Source organism: Vanacampus margaritifer, chromosome 2 (assembly GCF_051991255.1).
Source record: "Vanacampus margaritifer isolate UIUO_Vmar chromosome 2, RoL_Vmar_1.0, whole genome shotgun sequence".
Lineage (NCBI taxonomy): Eukaryota > Metazoa > Chordata > Actinopteri > Syngnathiformes > Syngnathidae > Vanacampus > Vanacampus margaritifer.
Genome location: NC_135433.1, coordinates 55,362,766 through 55,389,972, shown reverse-complemented (window position 1 = coordinate 55,389,972; position 27,207 = coordinate 55,362,766). Strand labels below are relative to the sequence as shown.

The window sequence follows — 27,207 nt, the reverse complement described above, 5'->3', positions numbered from 1 at the left end:
TAGAATTTCACAGTAGGTGAGTGGGCACGCCCTAAACACAATAGCTTTCAGTACAAGACATTAAAAATCAATCTTCCATCATATGTAGCTTTTAAAAACAAAATGTTTGGAAGTTTGTAAATTGTCATATCAATTTTAACTACAAGTAAGGTCTCTACCCCAAAATAGTAGCCATGATCACACATTTGGTTAGGTAATGAGACATGAACAATTTGACAATATATATAGATAATGTTTTTATTGCACAGATAAATAACTTCCTCATTAAATAATTTCTTTCTATGTAAATAACACTTACTGGAATGATTTTGTTCACGAAAGGCCATTTATCCCAGAGGCCATTTTGACACCGACTGCATGCAGGTTAAACAAAAGCGGAACTGTAAAGTTCTAGTGTCAATTTCTTTGATGGGACATTTGAAACCCTTTTAAGTAGGTTCAGTATTTGATCAATGACATCTTCGTGATACGTCCAAATGGCCACTGGGACAAACACCTGTTGAATGAGTGTTTGGTTCACAGGAAATCAACAACATATGTGCAAAACATTTAAATAAATAAATATATGCATTATTGTATAGCTTATTATTATTTTTACAATAGGAATGTGATGAATACACCCAATCAAGCAATTAACAACAAAAACACATACATTGACCTTAATGCTGTTATAGTATTTGTATTCACATACTTGACTTTTAAAAGACTTGCGCCACCAACCACATTTTAAGATGAAAACGGACACACCGGTGAATCAGTACAGATATGCCAGAGTGTTCACCAATGCGGTTTTGAAACTTCTAAAGATTCTTTGAACTAGATCACTGAGTACGCACATACTGCATTGGTGGTGCATGCTGGAACGGCTCCAGTTCTATTGCACACTTTGGTGTATGTAAATGTAAAGCTGGACTGTGACTGCTGCCAAAGCACACACACATCCACAGCAGAACTGCTTGTGGTTTTTAATAAATGCCTTATAGTTGTAGGGCCTGAATAGACTTACTTTGTGCGGTATGCAACAATTGAGAAATTATCCATAATTAAACAAATTTTTTGGGGGGGAATAACCATGAATTCCTGTAAAATTCCCATAATTCTCATGGAAGGTTTGTCACTGAAAATTCCCAGAATTTTGTAACCCCTACTCGTGAAGAAATGAAGACATGAATCTTTAAACTCATTATCTGCAAATGGAAATTAAAGGGATACTTGACTCATTCAGCCATTTTCAGCAGTAAAAAGTTAATATTTTCTCCAATTAATTTGATAACTATTTTTCATGTACAATTAATACCTTTAAAAAATATTTTTTCTACTTGCTGTCGACTGAAGATGACATCACATGTGCTAAAGAAGTAGGTAACTAACCAAACCCAGGAAACAGGTGAGCCATGATTGGCCGTTACCTACTTCCTCAGCACAGGTGATGTCATCTTCAGTTGTCAGCAAGTGGACAAATTAGTGTTTAAAGATATTAATTGTACATGAAAAGTTATCAAATTCATTCTGGACAAAATATTAACTTTTCACTGCTGAAAATGGCTCAATGAGTCAAGTATCCCTTTAACATTCCATAACACATTTCCCTTTCCATAATTTTCACCTGAGTGCAGACGTTAGCATTGATGACTGGAAAGTACCAGATGATAAATACTCGCAACATTGCTTAAACATAAAAATAACTTAAACAAAGAAAAAACATAAGCATACATTCATGGAGAGGTTAGTCAGTCCTGTGAAATGCTAAACGCATCAGAGGAATGTCGGTCCGCTGGAAAGCACAAAAGGGAAAACATGCCTGTCGCGTTTCTAACTGGCTCCTTCTGACAACCATGCAACACTTGAAATCGACTGACTGGCTAATAAATATCTACAAATAAACAAGAGCATGTCCTTCACACTTGTGTGGCTTGTTTTGAGTCAGATGTTGACTGTGAGGTGCTTAGAAAGGTCTGTAGTTCCAGAAGCTGGAGAAGACAGAAATCTGGAGGCACACAAGGACAACCTGTTAGTCACATCTGTCTGAGAAATCCCGTTAAAAGTTGTGACATTAGTTATACTGGTCTCATTATATCAGAGAAAAGGCATTCAACGACAGGTGTGTAGATGGTTTATATCCACTGTGGATAGACAGAGTGGATACAGAAAGTCTAAATACCCCTGTTCAAATGCCAGGTTTGTGTGATGTCAACAATGAGACCAGTATGAATAATAATGGCACTTGCCTTTTTACATCAAATATGACTAGACAGACGGAGCATATGTGAGGTACAGTAAAACATGGAAGATGGAGCCTATGAGGTATATCATGATTTTAGGTGTAAGCTAAATAGCAAATTGTCACAGTAAGAGACACACACCTTGTCTTTCAGCTGCTGACAAAGCTGTAGCGATATGGTGAAAAACACCAGCGTATCATTTAGCCACGGGACGACACACTCCACCTTGTGGACATGGCTCACCTCAAACCGGTTGTTGTTGAGCTCACTGTGGAACGAGGAAGAAACAAACAACCATTAATACATGACGTAATATTGAGCAATGTTTATAAACTTTGAACAATGGTGAAAATAGTTTTAATAATTTTGCAAAGGGGCCACGTGAAAAACTAGAACGAAGCCAACATGCTAACCTCAACTTTGGCTGTTATAGTTAATGTGTTAAGAAAAAGCAGATTGTCTTACTTTAATAATTTGCTACATGTGTAGATATGGAAATAAGTTGTTCTAATTAGGAAATACACATTTTAAACAAAATTCTAAATGTCATAAAAAAAAAAAACATCTTTACAAATAAATATTTCTAATTTTGTGCACCAACCACCAACTCATATTAGCCTTTTTTAGTCAGGACTCCCAAATAGTGTAAAGATAAATGGGAAGTATAAAATTATTAAGAGTGAAAGTGATGTATAATGATACATTGATGCCTTATAATAGGCCGAATACGTACAGTATATGAAATTGTAGATTTGTGTACAGCATTATCAGGCCAAATCTTCATGTCCATCTTCCCTCCACCGTGCAGGAAATAAGAATGTTGCAAACATTACGACCACTGTTTTCATTTTTTGCTAGTCCCCTACTTGAAAAAAATTGTTGCTAGAGGGATGGGAAAAGTCTCTAAATATTATAGCAAAAACATCTCTGTTGGCAACACTCATTGAGGCACGAGTCATATTTGCTTGCACTAACGCAAACAAAATAAAAGCACACATTTCAAAACACAAACACATAGTTTATGTTTTACTGTGCCTTCATCATCCTTGTATTGCAACACTGGTACTTTCTATAAATTTCGGAATACAGGTTAACCCTAATCAGATGCTAAAAAACACACAGCAGATTTGATCACAAGCAAGCCAAGGGGCTGGCAGATAAAAGGAGACAACATACTTCATCTTCCTTAGCCACCTCCTTCCTTCAACATGTTACCACCCAAACATACAGAAGGCAAAAGACAGCACCTGGACTTAATGGCAACCCTTACAGCAAACACAAGAACTGTTCCCGTCCATCTGCAAACTGACTACTGATTTCAAAACAGACCTGCGGGCCGGAGGAATTCAATGTGCATGCTGGAGCAGTGTGAATAGTAGCCCGGCCCACAAGGAAATTGTCAGATTGTCCAGATTACCAATCCAGACTTGCTGCTGATTCAGGTACAGGCAGTAAAATGTCTCTCACCAATATGCTGCTTTTTATGGAGAGGGTGTCTTGGAAATGGAATCAGACTGCTTTGAGTTTTGCCATTTGTCTATTGTGCATTATTGACACTAGACAGGGTTGATTGAGTCGTTTTTAACAGTTTGGTCTACACAAAATGAGCATTTCTTCCACTGTAGTTCAACTTTTATCTCAGCCATGTGTACCACTACAGGGTTCACCAATTCCGGTCCTCGAGGACTGCAGTTCTGCAAGTTTTAATGGCTTCCACCCACTAGCACATCTGATTCCTATCAGCATGCCTGATAACAATCCTGATCTTTAGTATCAGGTGTGTTGGTAGGCGGAAACATCTAAAACTCCGAGGACAGGAATTGGTGGACCCTACACTACACCATCAATGCACACTATGCATAAAGAATCTGAATTGACTGACTGTGGCAATGACACCACATAGTGTTCATTTTAGCCACCATTTTAAAATTTAGTCTCAGTTTTAGTCCAGTTTCAAATACGCTTATAGTTTTTAATATCATAGTTAGTCAACCTCATCCCATTTTTATTTAGTCCATTTTAGTAAAAAAAAACTAACAAACATACTTTTATTCGTCTAGTTTTAGTCAATCAATTTTACCCCTGTATATATTTTTTGTCAGATTATGTTGAACATTTCGGATCTAAAACTAGTTCACATAAAATTTTCTCTCATCTTTTTGATGAAAAACAACTTCACACACTATTACAGTATATCAACAAGTGGCTACTATGGCTCCATGCTATGAGCTAGTAAATTAGCCAGCATTAGTTAGTGGTCGGATTAACATTATTGCTGGAACATAATAGCCATTGGATTAATGTTACATTAGCTATAATTTACTTCTTCTTTATTTAACCTTTCACCGTGAATTCACCTCCTGTCTGCCCCATATGTTTGTTCATGTTGCACTTGCTAGCTGCAGATTTGAAAGGGAGTGTGTCACATGAGAGTGTCACAGTGACGGATTAGCAGAGACAAGATTTCACAATCATTTAATTTTAGTCTCGTTTTTGTTCATGAACTAAAATGTCCATAGATTTTAGTCCAGTTTTTATTAAGTTAAGTACATTTTCATGTCGTCTTCATTAGTCGACGAAAATACATACTGATTTAGTCCCAGTTATTGTTTATTAATGAGGGTTTTAGTCTAGTGTAGTTTAAGTCCAGTGAAAAATGTGGGTTGACAAAATGATTTTTGTTTAGTTTTCGTTGACAAAATTAACACTACACGACAGACACATTTAATGTATTTCATCTTACAACATGGACCCGGGATTGTGCAGCACAGAGCTTCCAGATGGCTTGAAATTCTATCAGGAAGCAAGAACAAAACAATTACTTTACATCTGACGCAACTTCACAGTCAAGTATTGAAACGCATCACGTGTTCAAACCTTAGTGGTGTTGGACGGCAGCACGTGAAGCTGGTAGACTGTGAGACACAGCTTGCTTAAGTTGATGTAAAAATTCACCATCACATCACCAGGCATGGGAGGAGTGAACATTTTCTGATGGAAGGATATAGCTCGTTACAGGGCATTTATTTTGTGCTTCATGCCAAAAGAAATTGTACACTGTAGAGTCAAATGACGGAAAAGTCTCAATTGTGATTTTTGAATTTGATTCATGATTAACCTGACCCTGGATAAGCAAGAAGATGGATTGATGAATGGATTATGATTTCTTACAATGAATGGGTTATGATTCTGACTACTTGTGATTATTATTATTATTATTGATCGCAGCCAGAAATTGCGCATTGCAGTTGCGTGTCTGAACCCAATGAGTCTTAAGTAAAAAAAACTGTTTGTACCATCAGCCCACTTGTGGCCAATTCAGGCAGTGTCATGGACGCTGGTGTGGTGAGGCGGTTTCGTGCGCGCGTCAGCTGGAGCATCACAGCATCCATGAGCTACAACAAGCAGAAAGGTGAGGTTAGCATCACTACATAATACATGCATGGTGATACACTGCTGAGGGCAAACCTTGTTGACTTCTGTCCCTGTTTTGAAGTCATAGTTTTCATCATGGCTGCTTAACAACTGAAGCGCCTGAGTGACGTGGTTTCGTGCATCCTGGATCTGACACCAGGAAAGATACATGCAAAGAGGGTAGAGGGACAAATTGCTTGTCAATTGAGTTGGGTGAGGTGATAAGATAAAGGTGTATCTTCTCTTATCGCCTCACCCAACTCAATTGACAAGCAATTTATCCCACAGTGGAGAAATTCACAGCGTTACCAGCAGCAATACACATCATATATAAATAATATGGATATATCACAAAAAATACTTATGTAGCCTATAGTTAAATAAAGTCAGAGAAACACAGTAGTGTAAATAGATGGCATCATCATCATCATCATCATAACATTTGTTTTATTTGAAATTAAAACATCACATCACACATCAATGGTCTACCGAGAGTACAGCTAATTGTAAAGTCTAACAGCAGCGGGTTTGGTTGAACCTATTTACAGAATTTTTGTGTTCTTGGGGCAAGTTCCTGTGTAATTATCTGCCTACTTGTGCTTAACTTTAACTCAACATAGTTGCTTTGTTTTGAAACATCAGTTAGCCTGGGGTAACAAGTACTGTGTATATATTATAATATGCCGCCCGCAGGCCATCAACTGTCTGTATGGTGTTCGTCATCAAACTATGCCCGGTTTGTTCTGGATGTATGCAAATGTTGCGCGAGTCTACAAGACTTTGTGTGTACTTAATTAAATAGCGCCTTCAGAGTCGCATGAAAAAGGACACTGAATGTAAAGAATCCACAGTTGTGAGCAGGGCTCTAAGATGATTTATTTATGAAAATTAAAACATCTAACATGCCATCTGTGTTTATTCCCATGACTGCAGTTAATTACAACTTGTCTGATTGGTTGCCCATGTTGTTCAACCTGTTTATTCAAGAGACATTGAGGACAATGCTGTTAAGAGTTCCAAATCAAAGTTTGAAGTGAGCGATTGATTAGCGAAAATATTAAAATATGAAGAGATTAAGCAAAACCAAAAAGTAAGCAAACAATTTTTATGATAAAGTTCCTATTAGGGTGGAGGGACAAATTGCATACAAACCTTGGTTAGCAGGGATTTCTGTAGTTCAATTCAAAAAGTGAAACTCAGTAGATTGATTACACGTGGATTAATATATTTATTGATTTTACAGTTTTAATGATTATAGTTTACAGTCATAGCTAAACAAATTTACTTTCTTTTAAACAAAACACATACAGTAGTAATACTGCTAATAAAAAAAAAAATATTTGCACCCCATAACACACACATTTGTCAGTATTTTTCTTCACTGTTACATCATTCTTATCACCACAGTTTATTGAAACTGTATTGTAAAGATTGTAATGTTCCAGAAGTTGTACAAACAAAATATGATTGATATTTGAATTGAGATCTGATTAAAAGTATCTTTGTTTTAAACTAAATACCCAAATTGTGCAACCTGGTTGGGGGGATTGGAATGAAGTCACTTGAACTATGTAGTTTAATGTAGCCAGCAGATATACCTGCTGTAATTTCCACTGCTTGTCCTCCCTGAACTGGAAGTGGAGCACTTGACTACTCTTTGCAACCTTCAGATTGATGTCCTGTTTCAGGTAAAAACAAACACGGGAAACGTATAGGTGAAACAAATTTCATTTTCACAGAGGCAAAACACAAAACGTCAAACTCACCGCCTGAGTCAGAGCCTCGCCCTGTAGTGTCAGTACTCCTTTCACCTGATCCATGCTGCAAAACGACACATCATTTGTTTGTTTGTTTGTTTTAGTTCGACACCAAAGCAACATGCGATAAACTTGTTCACGTGGAAGCCATGACCCCCACAGAATGCTGAGTCATTAAGAGGAGAAGGCAGAAGAGAAGAGGAAGAGGAGGCTGGCATTACGTGGAGCTGCCCAGGATGAAGTTTTCCTGTTTGAGCTGACTCTCTAGGCCAGGCGTCGGCATGATGAAACGTCTTGACGCTTCCTGTTGAGGGGCAAAATAAAATACAGACATTAGGAGCCAGAGGTTGTGGTTAATGTTCTCAAAAGCGGATCAATATTGATTGATGATGGCTTTTGACCTGTGCAATGCAGACGTCCATCCCAAAAAGTCAATAAAAGTGATGGTTGACCTTTGACTCATAAGAGTCACCTGAACAGTATGACCAAATACAAATACTACTAATAATAGGCAGACTAATAAAATGAACCTTTACAACTTCCTCATTTTCTAAAATGTGAAAAAACAAAAATATACATTTATGACGATAGCAGTGTGTGTGTGCGTGGGGGTAAGACAAACACGACTGACTCAATGTAGGTTCAGCCACACTTCTTTAAAAAAAAAAAAATATATATATATTTTTTTTACATTTACCAGTAAATGTAAAAAAATATATATATACAGTATATTTTTTACATTTACCAGTAAATGTATGTGGATATAGTGACATAAAATATTGTAAATTTGTATTTATATATGTAATCAAATTATTCAACCAACATTGCAAAAATAATTTGTATTTGCAAAGGTTAAAATCTAGCAGTAGAAAACAACTACTTAATAATAATAACAAATTTGCTCAAATTAACAAATTATTATTACATATATCCGTTATCCGAAATACTTATCTTCATGAGGGTTGGAGGATTATTCTAATTTTTTTAATTATTATTATTATTATCATTATTATAATTATTATTATTATGGCCTGGTCGACCACAAAAATTGACTGACACAAAAATAACTGCCTTTAAATTGGGATGGGCAATTAACAAGAATTGTTAGTGATAGCCCTAGTTATTAATAATAATTAATGACATTCAGTTATGTGAAGACACTGGTCATGTTAATGATTTCTCACAATTATTAAGAAACAGATGATTACAAATATGCAGCACTATCTCTTTAAATCTATTCTATTGTTAACGTTTTCAAAAGAGCTCTTATAAACCACTCCTAGAAAATCCCAATGCCCCATCACTGGTGAGCAATTTTTGGAACAGGCCCACGGGCTACTCATGTGGTGACTGGCAGCAAAGCTTGTGCCCACTACTATGTTAGTGACCTCTGGTCCAGACTAATGTGTGCCATGTGATTGGACTTGTCTGCAAATGACTCAACACACTATCACACACAAAAAGCCTTTTAGAAGGCAAACTAATAAGAACAAGATCTATGTTCTGTATGAAGCTCACATTCACTAATATAAAGCCTTTCTGAGCTGGATGAACTTTGCTAAAACGACATCATGATCATGTGATACGCCCAAAAACTAATGGATGCTGTAAGATGATGGTTAGAGTAAAATGAGACTGCAGCAAAGGAAGGAAAGAAAACAATTATGGTAGTTACTTAACGACTTATGCCTTCCTTTGCTGAAAAATTGTTTCAGAACTTGTTTCTCACAGGTGCCTCCCACATACCAAAAACACGCATGCTCAGCTAATTTAAGGCTCAAAATCACTGTTGTCAACTGCAACGTTGTTTTGAGTAGTCTGAAATCCTGTTCAAAAACTAGCATTCCGCCCCTAGATGTGCACTCCTTAGCCTGATGGGATTGACATGAGATAACAAGTACACAGTAGACAATGGATAAACAATGAATATATAAAGTCCTGTAGTGTACAGTAGAGCACTCTTCAGATGACAGGATTTTGTAGACCAAGATAAATAAATTTGTGCCAAATGTTCAACTTTGGTTTAAAAATACACTTGTCATGTCCCAAACACACCTGAGAAAATGTGTTCTAGTCCAATGAAATTAAGGTTGAACTTGTTGGTCATATTGTAATTCCAAGAGTTATGTTTGGCACAAACACAACACTGCTCATTACAAGAAGAACACCATACCTACAGCGAAACATGATGGCATTCTTTGTAGCTTTTTATCTTCACCTTGAACTGAAGCCTTAGTCAAGGTTGCCCGAATTATGAGTAGTTGCAAATACCAGTCAATGTTAGCACAAAACCTTCAGGCTTTTGCTATAAAGAAAACAAATGGGAGGAAAAGCCTACTAGAACATCTGAAAATTATTTGGTGTATGAGAGGCACTTAAAATCAGTGGTGTCCAAACTTGGTCCTTCAGGGCCAGAGTCCTGCAGGTTTTGGATGTTTCCCTGTTTCCCCAATGCACATGTTCCAACAAACAGGATGTTATCAGGCTTATGCAGAGCTTGCTGATGAGCTTCAGCTGTGTTGGAGAAGAGAAACATCCAAAACCTACAGGACTCTGCCCTCAAGGACCCAGTTTGGACACCACTGCTTTAAATTGTGGCAGGTGTTGACTCCCATTTAACAATGAGTTAAAATGTGATTGGTTACAGGGGCTGAAAATCAACCCATCAAGGGCACTTTACTTGGTGTCATAACCAAGTCGTAACTATTGACATGAGACATAGCACGGCTTCTGCATGATGTCATGTTACGTGACATGGCATGACCAGGCACTCGGTGAGCTGGCATCAACACTGAAATACAGTCAAACCATCATAAATACCCCGCCTGCTATAAATAAATAAATGAATACATATTTTTGCTGTTCGTTTTATGCTGGTCTTGCATGTGTACCTTGAAGACGAGCACAAAAACACAGCAAACGCAGCAAATTCTGTGAGCACCTATGCTAGTCTGTGCTGGCGGCTTTTCAGCAGGGCTCAAACAAACATCAGCAGGAAAAGGTCCACTTCCTACATTTTTGCACCAGTATGCAAGCAGGCCAGGCTGCTCGAGATTAGAAATGGTGGGCATTTGATTAAAAAAAAAAAGATGAAAAAAAAAGCTTGTTTCCCCCAGAAATAGAGGCTACAACAGTCTAGCAAATAGAGGGGAAAAAAGAGCAAATAGGAACTTGTTTCCAAAATGCATCAGGCTTGTCTGTGTGTTCATTTGCTAATTCAAACACAGATTTTTGTGGTTAGAATGTAGATGAGGTTTTCTTCTCAAGACTCTTCTATGAAGACCACATTTGTACAAGTATCTCTTTATAATGTTATAGTGTAGCACAACTCCTGTGTCTGCCAGGTCTTTCTGGCAGTCAAACATGGGTTTTGACGTGCGTTTCTTACAATCCTGTGAGTTGCTCTGTCTGATATTTTTCTTGATCTCTCAGTTCTTGCTTTAACGTCCACTGTTCCTGATGACTGCCATTTCCTAATTACATTACAATCAGAGGTAGTGGCATCAGAAAACAATTTGCTATCTTCTTATAGCCTTCTCCTAGTTTGTGAGAGTAAATTATTTTCAGTTTCAGTTGTTCATGTAGGCTTTTCCTGACAATCTTTATTTTTTATTTTTTTTTATGATGCAAAGTTGGATGAGTCTGAACATTTAAAACATTTGAGATTGACATTACCTAGACTCTACAGACAATAATTGTGAACAATTATTGACATAATCAGGTCTCAACTTTTCAAAGGGGGCTGTCTGTACATGCTAAAAACTTTGCAGGGTGCCCAAACTTTTGCAGATGCCATTATTTGGTTTTCTGTTATTTTGAAAGTGTAAATGATGGAAATTTTGGGACTTTTTAAAAATATTTCCTTGGCTTTTTTATTCACAAAAATATTTCCTTTCTTTTTTTTTTAAACCTGGCATGTCCAAACTTTTGATTCCCACTGGATTATGCCACGAGGCGTACACCTGGCTCAGAGAGTAGGAACGCCCTCTCCATGCAGAGTGTTATGAAGGGCATGGCAGTGAGAGAAGTGCTACCTGGGACACTGGATACAGCATTGAATCCTTTAGATGTTGTGGGCTTCAATTAACGAAACAATAAGTATCCACCTGATGACCCCAATGATTTACTTAACCTTGCTTCAACACTCTACTACACAATAATACCAAAATGATTGAAACATCTAGTCCTAGTAACTTTACTTAAAGGATCTTTTTGCAGTTTGTTTGTTTTTTTTTTTTTTAACTTGCGACTGCCACCTCTGGCCCAAAGCGTAACTGCAACATCTGTGTCAGGCTCGTTCATGGTGTGCGTGCGAGTATGTGCACAATCTTAAAGCGACAGCCACCGTTGACAAACGAAGACATGACTTCAAATGAGGTAAGAACAACTCCAGCCCTCCCCTGCCCAAAGAAACTGTGGAGTGTGCAGGGTCCGCACACTCTACTATAAAGGGAAGATAAAAGCTAATAAGTGCAGCCAGCGTCAAACAGTCAGGGCTCTTCGTACTCATCTCTGGGCATTGGTGGAACATGCATGATGTAGAAAAAGCTTTAATATTACATTTTTAAACTGCACAATGCACCTTTAAAACAGGGACATAACATTAACCATAAAATTGATTATTTCCACTTCTATTTTTGCTTATCGGCTCAAGTGATTTCTAAATTCTAACAAAATTAACGTTGATCAACCAGCATCCCATTCGTACTATACAGTACTTTTGATCTCACTCTTAAACATGCCAGTAACTACAGTCTGCTTTAAATTGAGAGGAGAACAAACTTACCATTGTTATCTTATCAATTCTTACCTTGAGGACATCCTGCAGCTGCTTCAGAACAGCGTGCACTTCTTCTTTAAGAAGCCAGTTGAACTCCTCCTCCTGGTGTAAATTGAATCATACAAGCACATGAGGTGTTAGAATGCAAAGTATTTTTATTTGGAGCAAAAAACAAACAAACAAAAAACGTAATGTATGTAACGATATGTATGTATGTATATGATATCGTTATGTAACGATGCCACCCATGTTATCACCTTAATGATAACATTAACACAATCAGAATTTCATTCCTATTCTGCTGATGTTCACCAGGGGACAAAAAGGCATGAATTTAAATATCGTAGAAAATATATTTTCACATAATCCTGACAAGATACAACCAGATTTCATGTATGCCACAATTTTTCACCAGTGCTACTGGGGAGGCCTTTGCCTCATACTTCCTAACCAGATGTTGGCCTAGAACAACAATGCCATTTTAAGTATGGAAAAATACGTGCTGAACGTATTTAAATTTTTCATAATACATTTCCAATACCTCTATAAATGATCCACGGTTCAACAACCGTTTGAACTCTGAAGCAAACAACAAAAACTGATTTTTCCCGTTTGTAAGATGGCACAAAACTGTTGAACAGCAAACCAACATTAAGTGCATTTTTCCTCACAAAAATCAGCTCACTCAATCCTATAAATGTGCTGCAAAGTTCATTACAATAATTACACTGCGTTTTAACAATGCCCTTGGCAGTTTGCAGCACCAAGACGTTATGTTGTCAGTTCTGATGTAATTACTGGAGGCGCCTGTGACAGATGATAAAAAAATATCTGAAAAAAAAAACGACTCGAGTTTCTGGTCACTTGGAGTGTCGCATGTCACTTTTCACGGTAGCTCCACGCTCCATTCCACTGATGTTAGGTTTGTTCGGGCCCGTCACCAGCACAACCACAACACACAAGTGACAGTGCAAACCCTGCTTTCCTGCACCTGCATTTTAATAAAATGCAGATTTTAATCAATCGCTCTCTGAGAACCGATTACATTGTGAACGTGACACTACGTGTTTGCAGCAGACGTAACACTGCATCACTTATTTGGCCAAACAATTTTGACGTGGGAATTTAGGTTGAGAGCCGCTCTTTAAAACCAGTGAATGTGAGAGTAACGCGGCTAGCTTCATGTATTCGCTTTCCTGCAGACTTACACAAGACACATCATCATCTTACCAGTACTGCCCGCTCCACTTGACTGGCAGCCGACATCTTGGGTAGTTCCGACAGAGATCTTTGAGGGTTGAGCATTCTGAGCAGTAAACAGGAACAACACTACGATAACCACTTTAGAACAGTCTTGAGTGTCCGTTCCTGAGGAGATAAACGTTTTCCTTCCTAGCTTAGCAGATGAGGTGCTGCCTTTAAGGGCAGTGCGAATTCACAATAGTCATAGCGGGGTGAACACAAACAATAGAAAACGGACTTCACAATGACACCAAATAGCACGTAAGTCTAATGCCCTTTAAGTGTTAAACGTTTTACATTATATCTGTGGTATAGCAATTGATGAATAATGAATGAATGAACAATCAACGATGAGTCCGACACGACGAAAAAACTAAGTTTAGTAATTGCAGAGAACCTTGAATGCAACATATTTCGATCACACGTTCAGAATTAAGTGACCCCGCCCATTGCTCCTTATTAGGTAAACTTCCGCAGTCCACCGTTAAACATTTGCCTGTGCAGCATATCTATCCATCTATCTATCACTGTGAAGTCCGTTTTTTTAATATATGTGTATATATATGTATATATATATATATATATATATATATATATATATATAGCCACTAAGTCACCACTTTTATATAAATTATTCGCACCAGATGCTGGCAAGTCACCTGATGCTACAAGGTGGATTTTGTTATTTTCGGTTCTAAGTCCATATCATAAAAGGACTATAAAGTTTGCATAAAATAAATGCTGTTTGTAGCATTCTTGAGTTACCTATTCATGCTGAATCATTAAGTCGTAACTGACTTGTAAAAAAAAAAAAAGGGAAAAAAGATAAAATTCTCCCTAATTGTTTTGACGGCAGCGAAGGAGTTCTGGTTGGAGCAGCAGTTTCCGCTTTGAACTATAGAAAGAAGTGTTTTCTCTTGTTTAATATGGCTTACTAACCAGAATCCAACGTTACATTGTGGCCAAAGGTAGACTGACGGTTGGTTACTGCAACTTTCAGTGCAACTTAAGAATTGTTATGATGTCAAATAAGTGTCCCTTCTGTATGTTCTTATGTAACTTGACCTGTTAACATGTTTTTGAAATACAGTAAACGATAAAAAAAAAAAGTTTTCCAAAAAAATGACTGTTTTCAGTTCTTTATAAAGTATAAAATATTTTTGAAAATGTCCGTAATAATTCAGAAAAGCATATTCTAAGCTTTTTATGTTGAAAGAAAATACCATTAGGAGGCTTGTTCAAAAATGTGCAACTTTTATTCGGTTGATGAATTGAAAATTGTGGCGTCATCAACTATTTAGGAAAATGAGAGAAAAACAAAATAAGGAAGTGGTGTAATCAGTTCCTTCGTGCTGCTGAAAAACATGTCGACACCTCCACATACTTCAATGTAGGGATGGTATTGGTCACATGATTAGGTTATGGTTACCTCCATACATGATGTCTAGCATTCATGCCATGTGTGCCTAAAAAGCAAACTCCACACAGGTTGGCCAAAACGCGCACCTTTTTACTAAGTAGCAGATTCCATCTGGACATGTTATCATACAGGCCTGATAGTTGGCTTGTTACAGGGTTCTTCTGGAAAATGTTCTTTCCACAGAGGAACACGCCTTTACACAGACCGCATCTAATAGGAGCTCCGTAATCAAGTGGTGTAAAAGGCCACTATTTGAGGAAATAAATGGACACACACACACACACGCACGCACGCACGCAAAAACAATACTTGTATGTCAGTAATGAGGCGAGGATTTATTAAACACAAAAGCCTTGATAATTCAACATGTACAAATCATAAATATCCCATAAGTCACCACTGGCTGCCGTCATCCTTAAACGTTTTCCAAATTATTGGCATGTGATTTGATAAACCAGATTAAATATAAATTTTAACTTCTACAGTATTAGAACAAAACATTGTTAGTTGCTTTTAAGAGTCAAAATTGTTTTTCCAGTAACTGAAGTTATAAAACATTTTTGTACTCAAAACTCATGGTGTTATTTACATCTGGCTTCTAAAACATCCTCAAGCTGCGCATGTGGAACTTGCGCAAAAAAAAAGAAAAGAAACATAAATCCCTCCAAATTGAAAACTTACTGAATGGTTTGTTGGACTCTTAAGCATGCACCTCAATTCTGTTTTGACATTCAAAGCTAAACCCGACTCTTCGGTTTAAACAAAAAAACAAAACAAAACACAGCATTATGCAACAGAACATGGTGTGTATTGTTTTTCAGCAAGAAAACAGTTATTACTCCAAGTCTTTCTACCATCTCTGATTTGTGTGTGATTATTTGCAGTCGTGTGATGTCTCTAGCACGCTTTCGCTCTCACTTTTTTAACATCATTAGCAGGAATCACAAAAATGGATTTATCCATGATTTAAGTGTCTGGTTCTAGGCCCAGATCTGAAAAATAACACTGTACCAAAACAAGTGAGCTTCAGCAAAGTGTTTTCTTTGGGTAAGGGTGCCAGTGACTCAATGACGACATTAAAACAAAAATTAGCTGCTAAGAATATTTAATTTATTCTACAGCTTTCAGTCAGTGAAACAATTCTCAGTCATATAAAATTAATTCACCAAGTTTTCTAATCGTGCAAGGTCCAATGTCGCCTTGCAGCACATACACCATATATCTTCATTTTTTTGTTTTTTCCCCCTCCCAAATGACCAGAAACAAAAATTCCTGACTGACATTGGGGCCATCTCATTTAAATATTTAAAAATAACTCAAAAGTGGATTCCCCATCACACCAGGATAATATCTGCATAAAATAAAATACCTAAGAATTCCAAACTAAAAAATAAACAATTAAACATGGAAACCTAAAGTTTTGATGAGAACGTCAAATTCTTACTGCATTTTAAGGCCGTTTCCGTAGTGCGGTCAGGAAATACAATAAATGTAAAAGCTTCAATTGTCTGCCAAATACAGAAATATGCCATTACCAAACTGCACAGAGGACCTCACAAATAAATAAATGAATTGAAAGAGTTGAGTTTACTGTATTAAGGCAATGCAGTGGCATGTTCGGTTTCCCGCTTGGAATTTGTTGATATTCAAATAAAGAGCAGAAGTGTAGACTAACCTAACTTAACGCATATGCACATAAAATTATTTGCGGCAATCCATGTGGCTGGGACTGGACAAGCTGCTCTTCAGTGGTTCTGGGCGCCTCAATCATCCCCTCACAAACAACCTGCGTTACTCTCAGCACAAGTCTGATGTCAGAGGTCTGATAAGATGCCTCCACTTGCAGCAGTACAACCTTTTTAGAGCAGTAATCACACATCTTCCGCTCAGTTAAGTCAGTGCAATGTTCAATGTTCCCTATAATGAAGAAATTGCAATCCCATCAGTTGTGGGCATATAACCACGCAGGAGCAAATATAGAAGAACTGCATGAAATAAAACTAGAATTAAAAATATAAAACGTGTTACATCAAGATGGGGGAATAACGAGGGATTAAAGACTGTGTGGTCCAGACAGTAAATCACACCTCAATCTAATGAATGTAGGCTCTGTAGACTGCAGAAATATCATTGTCTGACTGGTCCAGTGCCTTGGCCCTCTTGTACACCTATACAGAAAACAAAATGAACTTTTAAGCACAAGGTCAGAATATACAACAGCAACAAGTCTAGAGTGGCTCCATTAAAATTCGACCCACACATTAAGACTCATCTCATTTATCTGTTCTCTTGCCTTGCCACCCAGGGTAACATAAGTAAAAGATAAAATGATGACAAACAGTGTCAATTGTTATTAGAGTATGCTGCGGCCAAGTGCTGTGGCATATGGACAACATTTTCTATCCCGATAGCGTTGCATTACTTGAAATGAAAGGCGATGTTCACTTAACCCCTAGGCATTATTGTGACAATTTTTTGGCTTTTTGTTGGTTCTGACCAAGCCATTTTAAAATAAAATACTGCCCACGGGTTAACTTTACACCATTTTGTTCATAAAACATATACAGGGAGTCCTCAAGTTACGGCAGAGTTCCTTTCCTACACTGGCGATGTACCCCAAATTTCGACTTAAATTGGATTTCCCTGGTAAAGCCGATATTTACATCAAAATACTTTGTACGGTAATTTAAAAAGACATTTGCAAAACCCAGAACAGACTGAACCAATATTTCGTGTGACATTCATTGCTGATGGACGGCAGAGCGGAGCTAATTCAAACTTAAACACGGAAATGTGACGCGCCTGATGGCGACCCGACCTGCTGATGGACATCCGTTACTGGAGGTAACAACACAACTTCAAATAACTTTAAAAATGCGCGATTACTGTGGGGAATTAAAGAAAAAGAAGGTGCTACGGAGGCACGGGTGCCGTAAAGTCAAAACGACATAGGTCGCATACGACGTAGCTCGAGGACTCCCAGTAATAGAAACCAAAATGAACAAAAGATGAATAAAAAATATAATTAAACAGCCATCCCAAAATAACAATACTAATTTTGAACTAGTGCACACTGACTTCCCCCATCAATGAACGACAAATAGTAATCGCTTCATGTTTTTTTGCTGCTCCCACCCCCCACTTCGACGAATATGATATATGATTCTGGCATGCAATTCGTCATCTTTGACCTTTGCACGTTATGGATTTCCTTTTCGCAGTTTTTATTCACATTACATAGCTGCGACCAACATCAACACAACGCCATCCCAAACATTTTTTCTTCAGGGATGGCTTCTTTACAGCATGCCCATAGAGCATATTGCATTTAAGTCAGCGTCAATTACATGCCGATATTTGGTTGTGTTCAAGACTCCAGGCATATCTAATTTCAATTTGATTCCTCCTCAAATCAAATTTTTAGGGCTGACTGTCTACACTGTCCAAATCTCATCTGGCCCTGCTCAGACTGGGCTACATTAATCACTTATCTGACAGGTTGCTGTAGCAATGAAAACAAAAGGGGGCGTCGCCCAGCGTGTGTAGTGTCTGATGTCATAATTGTGACGTTGTTTAACACTCCGTACTACCTATCCCTTCGCAAGCGTGTTATGCATCTTATTTTTTTTTTTTTAAACGAACATACGTCTATGGTTACGACTGGGCAATATTTAGCTGTTTCCGGTTGCACGTGAAGAACTGACAGGGTAGCGGGCTTCAGCGTTTGAGTAAGTAACGTTTAAAAAAATTAAAAATAAAAAATAAAAAAAAATGAGAAAAAAAACTTTTTTAAATTTTTTTAATTTTTTTTTTTTTTTTAAAAAGGAGAGCAATGATGATGTCAAATCGAATGAACAATACTGAGCTCTCCTTAAGAGAAAGACGAAAAAAGTAAGTAACGTAAACTGTCACTGTATTTTCAGCTGTGCAGGTGAGGAACCAGTTAGGCAGCGAACCAATGGGTTACTGACAGCGCTGGCGCGTTGGGTTTTGCACGTGTAGAATGACGTCAGGGACAGCCAAATTTGATCTGGGTGTTTTGGAGATGTTCTGACAGACACATCCTGTCCAAATCAGACATGAAACTACCTCGGTTTCAATCCATCCCGCAAAAAAAATTGATTTCATGTGCTTTGGGGCTCTTCAGACTACAAAAGAGCCATCCACTATTAATCTGGATGGGCTACGAATCAGATTTTGTCAGGCAGTCTGAACACAGCTGTAGATATTCCTGGCCGTCCCAGTTTGGAAAACGCCTGCGAATAGTGGGGGTCCACTGTAATCATGCCTGGAGACTGAGGCACTAAGGTGACAGTTAGCCGCTACATTAATCTATCAGTGACTGAGTCATAGTGAAGTCATGTTAAACTGGCCAATTAAAGAAAAGAGTAATTGAGTTCTTCAGAACAAAAAGAGGAATGCAGAAAAAATTAACTTCATGCATCATCATACAGACACCTGAAGTAAAATTACCTCGTTGGCCGCTGCAGCCATCGGGGTTGGATGGTTGGCCATATCACCCATGCAGATGGCTAGCCTTAAATCCTTTTGAATGTGCTTCAAATAGTAGTCTGGTTTAAAATTGCCTTGAAGGATATCTAGATAAGGGAACAAGAAAAATCAGGAACCAAATAATATCCATGTATATTGTTTAAATGTGAATCGTCATATACAATGGTACTGTATTTCATCGCTTTTATTAATGTCATGAAAAAAAAAGGTGTAAACAATCAGAGCATGCAGGAGCGTTGCTAGGATATGTTAGATTTATCGCCCAAAAATGTATTTTTGGTACTCTTAAGTCGAGGGATCCGCAAAGCATTTCAAAAAAAGGAGAGAAAACACTGAGGCACTCAAAGGTGTTCAAAGTAAAAAGCCTTTATTGCCTTTTATTGTGGCCAGTTGATTAAAATATTGCCAACGCGTTTCGGCCTTGGTAGGCCATTGTCTCTCATCATCCAATCAGCAAACAACAATCAGCAATATTTTTAAAAGTCAATAATAATAAAAAATGAACAATATACAATAATTTAATTTAGTTAGCTTCGGAGGTATAAGGTTTTACAAGGTACACTTGATTTTTACTTCATTTTTTTGTTTTGAAATCAACAAATCATTTTGATTTTGACTTCTAGCTTTCTGATGAGCTGTGGAAATAATTTCTTTTTTGCATCCTCTGCTTATGAATCTTTGTTCCATATCTTGTGCTTGATGGTCAAAACGAATGTCATTTACACATTCTCCTCAGTCGCTGAAATTAACTATAAGGGATGCTTTTTTAACAGCCATTGCGGGTGGTGACTATCAGCTCTCAAAATTTTATTACGGTCAGTAGGTTTTCTATAGATTGTAGTATGGAGATCTTCTTTATCATCTTTATAGATTTTTAAATCAAGAAAAAATATAGATTTGCATAATTGGGCGCAAAGCAAGCTCCCATTGCTGTACATTTCTGTTCGTACATTTGGTTGAGAAACAAGGAAACATTGTTACATAAAGTCCACTTTGTTATTGTGGAACTAACAAAGTGAACTTTATACGTTTTCCTGATGTTTTCCTGAAGAAAGTAAAAATCAAGTGTATTTTGTAACACCTTATACCTCCGAAGCCACCAAAATAAACATATGATTAAACAAAATTGGAGTATCCTTAGAAGTGATAACTTACTAAGAGAAATACTTCCACATACTCCAACAATTAGCTTCCGGAAGGCCCCCACTCTTAGCAATAAACTAGTCAAGAGCCTACACTTTAACATATCTTGGTCTGAATTAGGGCTGGGCGATATGGACCAAAACTCATATCCCAATATATGTTTTCTTAATATCGATATACGATATTAATCCCAATATATATATATATTATTTTTTCCCCCCTGCAAGAAAATTTTCAGTCGAACCCAAATATGACATGTCACAAGTAGTTTCATTGAAATCGGATATTTTAGTAAATAGTGGCTAAATCAAATAACTAATAAACTGGTTTCTTCACCTGTTTCATGAAAAATTTTCAGTTGTTCAAATAATAAAATATACATATAAAGGCTGCATAATTATTTTAAACTAAAGCCCTGCAAGGTGCACAGTTAAATAAAAATATATCTTAAATAAAAATTGCCTATAAACTAGGGGTGTTAATTGCCTAGTACTTGGCGATTCCATTCGTATCACGATTCATAGGTCACAATTCGATTCAATACCGATTAATCCCGATACGAATCTATAACTTGATTATCGCGATTTTTTTAAACTCAAATTTAGAAAATACTAATCAGTAAACTTGTACACTGTAAGATTAGTATGAAAATGTATTTATTTATCTGAAAATTCAGGCTTATAACTGAGCCACTGCATTTAACAAACAGGTTGCACTCTGTTTCATGCTTGAACAGCACTGAAATAAAATATTATGGCTTAATGTTCCATTAATATAACATTCTTCCATGCTTAATGTGTAAATCCTAACCCTAAGACGTTTTGTTGAATATTCCCATAAAAAATGTATGTTTAAAAATCGATTTGGCCGCATATTGAATCGATTCGAGAATTGCGCGCTGTAATATCGCGATATATTGCCGAATCAATTTTTTCTAACACCCCTACTATAAACTATAATCAGCCAATCTTTTTCTGAGATCTATTCACGTGAAAAGTGAAATAAAATTACAGAATTTCTTCCCCTTTCTGACAAATCCACAGATGCAAATAAGGATCATTACAAAAGAACAAAATATGACAAACCCTAACTTATGGAAGGATTTATACTATAATTTTTATATCTATATATCGCCCAGAGTCTGAATAGTGAACTTAATTTCATTCCTTTTCTTTAAGATCTCTTTTGAAAAGACATTGTAAATAATTGTATATTGTGTTTCATTTTTTTTGTCGTGACATTTAAAAGTATTGCTGATTGTTGGTTGCTGATTGGATGATGAGTACCAGCTGACTGTGTGGCCAGCCAACTGAACATGTGACTAACTCCTATATAAGTAGTTGCATGACCTTGTCCTTTTCAGCTTGCCCTGGCGAAGGCCTAACAAGGCCGAAAACGCGTTAGCAATTTTTTAATCAACTGGCCATGTGGCAATAAAATTCTGTTTCAGGAATGTTGACTTCATAACTAAGGGTGTTACGGTTTTTGTATTCATCCAGAACCGTTTCGGTTTGGACGTCACAGTTCGGTGCATACACTCAGCTGCCGAATACGCAAGTTTAATGCAGTATTTGCACTCCAAACCAGGTGGCAGTAATGCGCCTAAATCAGTTTGCTACCAGTAAAAAAAAAAAAAAAACACACGAAGAAAATACAGTTGTTGTCTTTATGACAACAAACGGACATTTCTCTCCCCCACACTTGATAAGTGGTCATTTACATGCACGTTTGTTTACTGTCAGTAATATTCACTTGCTCTCTCTGTACCTTTCCTGTCAAATAGTTTTGACACGGTGTGGCGCACTTAAAATCGGCACATTCACATGTTCACCAACGTTTAAAAATAAAAATTTCTTTGTACCAGCCAATGGGCTTTGGGAACGGACTGCAAAGTCACACACGGCGTCCTGTACAGATCTGTAGTCACCAGCAGATAGTGGTAAGAGTTTACTCGTTTAAAACTGTTGATAGCAATAGTGCTAACATTAGCTAAAGTATTTAGCACGGCCACTAGAATGCAAGTGAAAAAGGGGAAGCGCTCAAGGGGCTCTCAAAGAAAAAAAAGAAGGCGCTGCAGGAGAAAGAGTGTCTCACCTGTAGTGCAGTACTCGGCAGTGCTCTCTTTTTTGACATAGTTTACCCAAGCCACCCTCTGCTTCTCCAGTGAGCTGCCGGTATTCACAAACGCTAGCGAGCAGCAAGGCGGACACTCACTCTCGTGTTTGGTGTTTAATTCAAACAGACAACCCTTATTGAGCACAGGAAACTATTTTACATTAGAAAACCACACACACAAAAGTAAAATAATTATAAAAGTGTGAATACTAAAACAATTATCTTGTCCAATGCAGTCCCAACATGTTCTTAGTGTGAAATCTGAGCTTGTTTAATAGGACACAAACCTGCTGTATTTGCAGGGAGCCATTCTGCTTACTATACAGTGATGGCCTGGAATATATAAAATTCATATTAAAAATAATAGTAACAACAATAATGATGGTAATGAGATGGTTAAACTCCCATACCAGACATATCTAACAATAAAGACAAGCCTTTTTTTTTAAGGAACATTTTGAAAATAAAGCTTGAGTACATTTATGTGCATCTGCATCTTATGCCAAGTAATCTTTGGTAGTTCTAAACGACGCTATGTTGGACAAACAGTTACCTTCAGAACTGTCTGCTAAAAATGAATAAAAAATAAAATTACAAGAATTCAACTTTTTGTTTTTCCTGTTATACCGAACTCGTACCGAAGTGTGACCCAAAACCGAGGTAAGTACCGAACTGTTACTTCTGTGAACCGTTAAAACCCTATTCATAACCTCCTGTACTTTACTTACTTTGGCATTTCTGGTCCACAAAGGTGCTTGCCATCTGGCCCTGGCATAGGATGTCCAGGAAGGTCTGCTGTGACTGGCCAGTCGCCTGGGCCAGAGTGAGTCCTTCTGCAATAGTGGCCATGAAACTGCCCTGCACCATGTTGAGGATGAGCATCATTCTTGCTGCATTCCCCGCCTCACCTTTGAAGTAAATATTAAAGCAAAACGTTTCAGATAAACAGACACACACACAAGATTGAGATTAAAGCCTAGATCCTACTGAAGGGCGAAACGTTTTGCAAAGCTAGTGAACGTTGATTTTTTGTCAGGGTTCATTCAAGGTCGACATGTTCTGTAAACATTTGCAAACAAAACTTCATGTTTTTTCTAAATTCTTACTGCAAGGAAAATTGAACATGTTCACAATTATTATTACCAACTTTAAGATAATCAACATTTTTAAAATAAAATGGTAAATGGGTACCTCTTGGTACTAAATGACTTGAGGGCTCGTTTTACTCCTAAGAGATGACCCAGAAGTACTCGGAAAAAAGGTTGTTGGAATTTTAAAGCAACGTCTATAGCATAGGTTACTCCTGAGCAACCTTTATGAAATGAAAGGAGATGTCTTCTATAATCCTTCACAGCAGCAGTATTTCAAGTAGCAGGTCACCAAGGAAGTTTTCTGTCTCAAGACGCTCGAGAGTGTCATGCTAAATATTTACGCTAGCAATATTTGCCACCATGCAATGTCAGTCAAGATCCATGGAGTCATATTAAATTAAAACAGTGCCGTCTTTTCCCATGTTTCCTTTTGACCTTGCTTTGACCCGATGGCATTTTCTACAAGTCACAGTTAAGGAATTGTTGAAAAACTGTTAGAAGATTTGATTATCCAAAGTGGGCCAGTGGGAAAAGACGCCGCAGGAAGGTGAGCTGCTTCTCCAATTGGAAACCACCAGACTTCAGTTGAATTGGTGGGCAGGACGAAAAAATATGACTATCCCCAGATTCTGGACCCATTGTTGTGCATATTTATTTATACCACTAAGAATATTTTGCCTATGCTAACATCATGATGACTGGCACTTAAAATTCAGTTAATTGTATGTCATGATATTGGTTATTTATTATGAAAAAAATGCTTAAATTGTTGTAAATGCTTAAATTGTTGTCTTAACTTCTTAAAATAACAATACTGTAACTTGCGGGAAGTAGTGTATACTTTGTGTTTTATAGATTAGAGTTGGGGATGGGATTAAATACATTTTCTCCTCACCACTCCCTTTCTGTCATAATCATGTTTTCTCTTTTTCTCAAATTGTTTTCTGTTCATATTATAAAACTACAGTATGAATCGTTTCTCTTCTGTTCAACTGTAAGTTATTGCCTTAAATAAATGAAAAAGTATTTTCATTTGCTACATTGTGCTGTTTCCAATTATGTTTATTTCCTACAGTAAGGTTGGCAGTCGTTTTCCCTTTTCTTATTTGGATGAGTAATACGTACAGTTTATGTGCGAATAATAATTTGAATAAATGTTAAAAGTTTGTATTATTTTGTGGATGCAGCTTACATATTAGTAGTGCACGCCATCAACTGAATTTTATGATATACAGCTTAACAGTAAAATTGCGACAAAAGAAACCATAAGATGGCTCGCATCATTACGCTCTACATACCCAAGAAGAAGGAAGATTTGCCCATGGCCTGAAAGCAGCTGCTGCAGTCCTCATAAACAGTTCGGTCACCGGCTGCCAAGATGACCAACATCCCGTCATTAGAGAGCTGCTGGCTTCCTGCTACTGGAGCCTCCAGGAAACGTCCACCCCGTGAGGTGATCACCTGATAAAACAAAGCATGCAACAAATTAAATGCTACGCTATGCTCAACGGTAATAACTTTTCGGATAGTGGGGTATTAAACACAATGTACACTATTCTGTCTATAAATACCAAGAGTTGACACACCTGTGAGAGTTCTGTAATTGTCTCTGGGTCAACTGTACTCATCTCTACATAGCACTTTCCCGGCCTGATTCCTTGCAGCACTCCACTGGGACCTAAGACTAACTGGATCATAACACAAGAAGACAATCCAATCAGCGAAACCAAGATATGTGCCAATTATCCATCCAGGAGATATTTGTTATTAAACTCACATCTCGGGCAGCTTTTGGGTCAGAGACACAAGAGAATGTGATGTCACACATTGAAGCCACTTCCGCAGGAGTCCGACCCAACCTGGCACCTTCTTGGATGAACAGGTCACACTGGAAAACACACACACACACACACACACTTGTTCTTGCTGTGCTTCAACTTCTTCAATAGACTTTCACACAATTCTAATTAATATTGTTTAGTATCACAAACTATGTGAATTGTTGCCCATTCGACATCCATTGCAGCCTGATCATCCTGGAAGGACATTTGCTGTCTCTTCTCAAAGTTTCAAATTTTTTGCCTGATGTTTTTTTTTTGAGTTTTTCCTTGCTCTCTTGTGGTTCAATAAGCCTGCTACCAACTTGTCATTGAAAACTAATGGAGTCTAATGGGGGGAGCGCTGATTTGGACCATTTCCAGGGCTAAGAGTAAAAAAAAATAAAAAATCCTGAGCATGAACTTTTTCCCGTGGAGGGGTGTTGCAGTGTCCAACGTGGTGATTCGTTGTTTGACCGAAATCAAGCCATTACTATTCGATTTGTCGCTGTGGATAGACTGGGCAACTGGAAAACCGGGAACTAGCAACTGGGGAAACTCATGAAATTCCCGATGTTTAGTCCTTCCCAAATGTCAGGTCATCTCTTTCATTATCCATTTATATTATGTATAGTACAGTATAGCACTGCGGGTTGCATTCCCCTCTAGTGCTGCAGCTATCGAATATTTTGGTATTCAAATATCCTACGGAAAATTCTATTGAATAATCAGGTATTTGGATAGAAATAATATTTTTGCATGGTGAAAGAACAATTAGGACTACAGAAGGCATTAAAAATATATTTCCACTTACTAATGATCGACCAACATTTATTTCTAGATATTAAACTTCTTTCTTTTTTTTAATAAAAATTTAAATTGTGCTTAACAGCACATTATTTTCCTCTCTACAATGTTAGGGAGATTTTAGACAAATCTCTCCCCATGGATTTTGGAATAACCTACCTACCCACTTTTAAAACATATCTTTGTTCTTTGCCGTTTGACTTGGCATGAGACTCATCATCGTTTAAATTTTTTATGGTGCCTGCTGTATTTTGTTATTAATTTATTTATTTTATTTACTTATCTACTTGTGTTACTTTATTGACTTATTCATTTACCCACTTGAGATAATTATTAATTTATTTGGTGTTATTTTTGTTTTACCTGTCTTTATGCCATGACTGATTTTTACTCCATGTACAGCACTTTGTATGAAATGAAATTCCGAGTTGAGTAGTTTTTGGTCTGTGAGATAAAGTGACGTCAAAACCACAGTTGTGATTTTGTCGACCGTCAACTGCACAATTGAGTGAGCTCAGTTTATTAAACTGATCTCCAGGAACGGCAACTGTGTCTGGCTGTCAGCATCAAAGTGTGCAATCATCCCGTTGATTAGACTGCCTTTGAAAAGTAGTCCGATGACTCGAGCTCCAGCCAGTAGCACCATTAGCACGCTAACACTGTAGATGCCCTAAACACTGGCAACAGGCACCGTAGAGCCCTGCATTTCAACCGTTGAAAAGTTTGTTTTTTATTGAATCTATTTTAAACATACATAGCAGGTCGTTACTGACTGCCCTCTGCCGGGACATGACAGTTAAGCTTATTTAAGTGCTTATTATTTGACTGAATGTGTTCTCTTTACCGGGAGTTGGACCGAAGACACAACAGTGGGACGTGTTCAAGAG

General features: G+C 37.5%; 2 protein-coding genes and 1 long non-coding RNA gene across 5 annotated transcripts in view; 1 reads left to right on the top strand and 2 right to left on the bottom strand.

Annotated features, from left to right (window-relative positions):
- Positions 1-221: 221 nt before the first annotated feature.
- rogdi (rogdi atypical leucine zipper) lies at positions 222-13,715 on the bottom strand. Its single transcript, XM_077559678.1, has 11 exons — positions 13,404-13,715; positions 12,204-12,275; positions 7,615-7,697; positions 7,403-7,457; positions 7,235-7,315; positions 5,691-5,786; positions 5,519-5,617; positions 5,100-5,213; positions 4,966-5,015; positions 2,364-2,490; positions 222-1,987 (listed from the first exon to the last, which is right to left on the bottom strand). The coding sequence occupies exons 1-11, from the start codon at positions 13,476-13,478 to the stop codon at positions 1,946-1,948; spliced, it is 894 nt and encodes a 297-aa protein (XP_077415804.1). The 5' UTR covers positions 13,479-13,715; the 3' UTR covers positions 222-1,945.
- LOC144044959 (uncharacterized) lies at positions 3,364-7,900 on the top strand. Its single transcript, XR_013291389.1, has 3 exons — positions 3,364-3,664; positions 5,525-5,634; positions 7,498-7,900. It is a non-coding gene; the product is annotated as an uncharacterized LOC144044959 (long non-coding RNA).
- A 1,429-nt stretch (positions 13,716-15,144) lies between the features above and the next one.
- Positions 15,145-27,207, bottom strand: part of glyr1 (glyoxylate reductase 1 homolog (Arabidopsis)) — a 28,838-nt gene continuing 16,775 nt past the window's right edge. For 2 of the 3 annotated variants that reach the window (XM_077556401.1, XM_077556403.1), the window contains 6 exons: positions 25,474-25,584; positions 25,283-25,384; positions 24,995-25,157; positions 23,334-23,513; positions 19,309-19,433; positions 15,145-17,003 (listed from right to left, as the gene is read on the bottom strand). In XM_077556401.1, coding sequence (XP_077412527.1) covers positions 16,929-17,003; positions 19,309-19,433; positions 23,334-23,513; positions 24,995-25,157; positions 25,283-25,384; positions 25,474-25,584 — 756 coding nt within the window. In that variant the 3' untranslated portion in view covers positions 15,145-16,928. The remainder of the gene's footprint in view (positions 17,004-19,308; positions 19,434-23,333; positions 23,514-24,994; positions 25,158-25,282; positions 25,385-25,473; positions 25,585-27,207) is intronic. The other variant, XM_077556402.1, reaches the window with a different exon arrangement.

What these genes read in the sequence shown, in the direction of transcription:
- rogdi (XM_077559678.1), bottom strand. Translation starts at nt 13,478, where the DNA reads ATGCTCAACCCTCAAAGATCTCTGTCGGAACTACCCAAGATGTCGGCT. An exon ending in CAGGGACAGAAGTCAACAAG is followed by an intron (nt 5,618 to 5,690) that starts GTTTGCCCTCAG and finishes TGCTTGTTGTAG; the next exon opens with CTCATGGATGCTGTGATGCT. An exon ending in CACAATCCCGGGTCCATGTT is followed by an intron (nt 2,491 to 4,965) that starts GTAAGATGAAAT and finishes CTCGTTCCACAG; the next exon opens with TGAGCTCAACAACAACCGGT.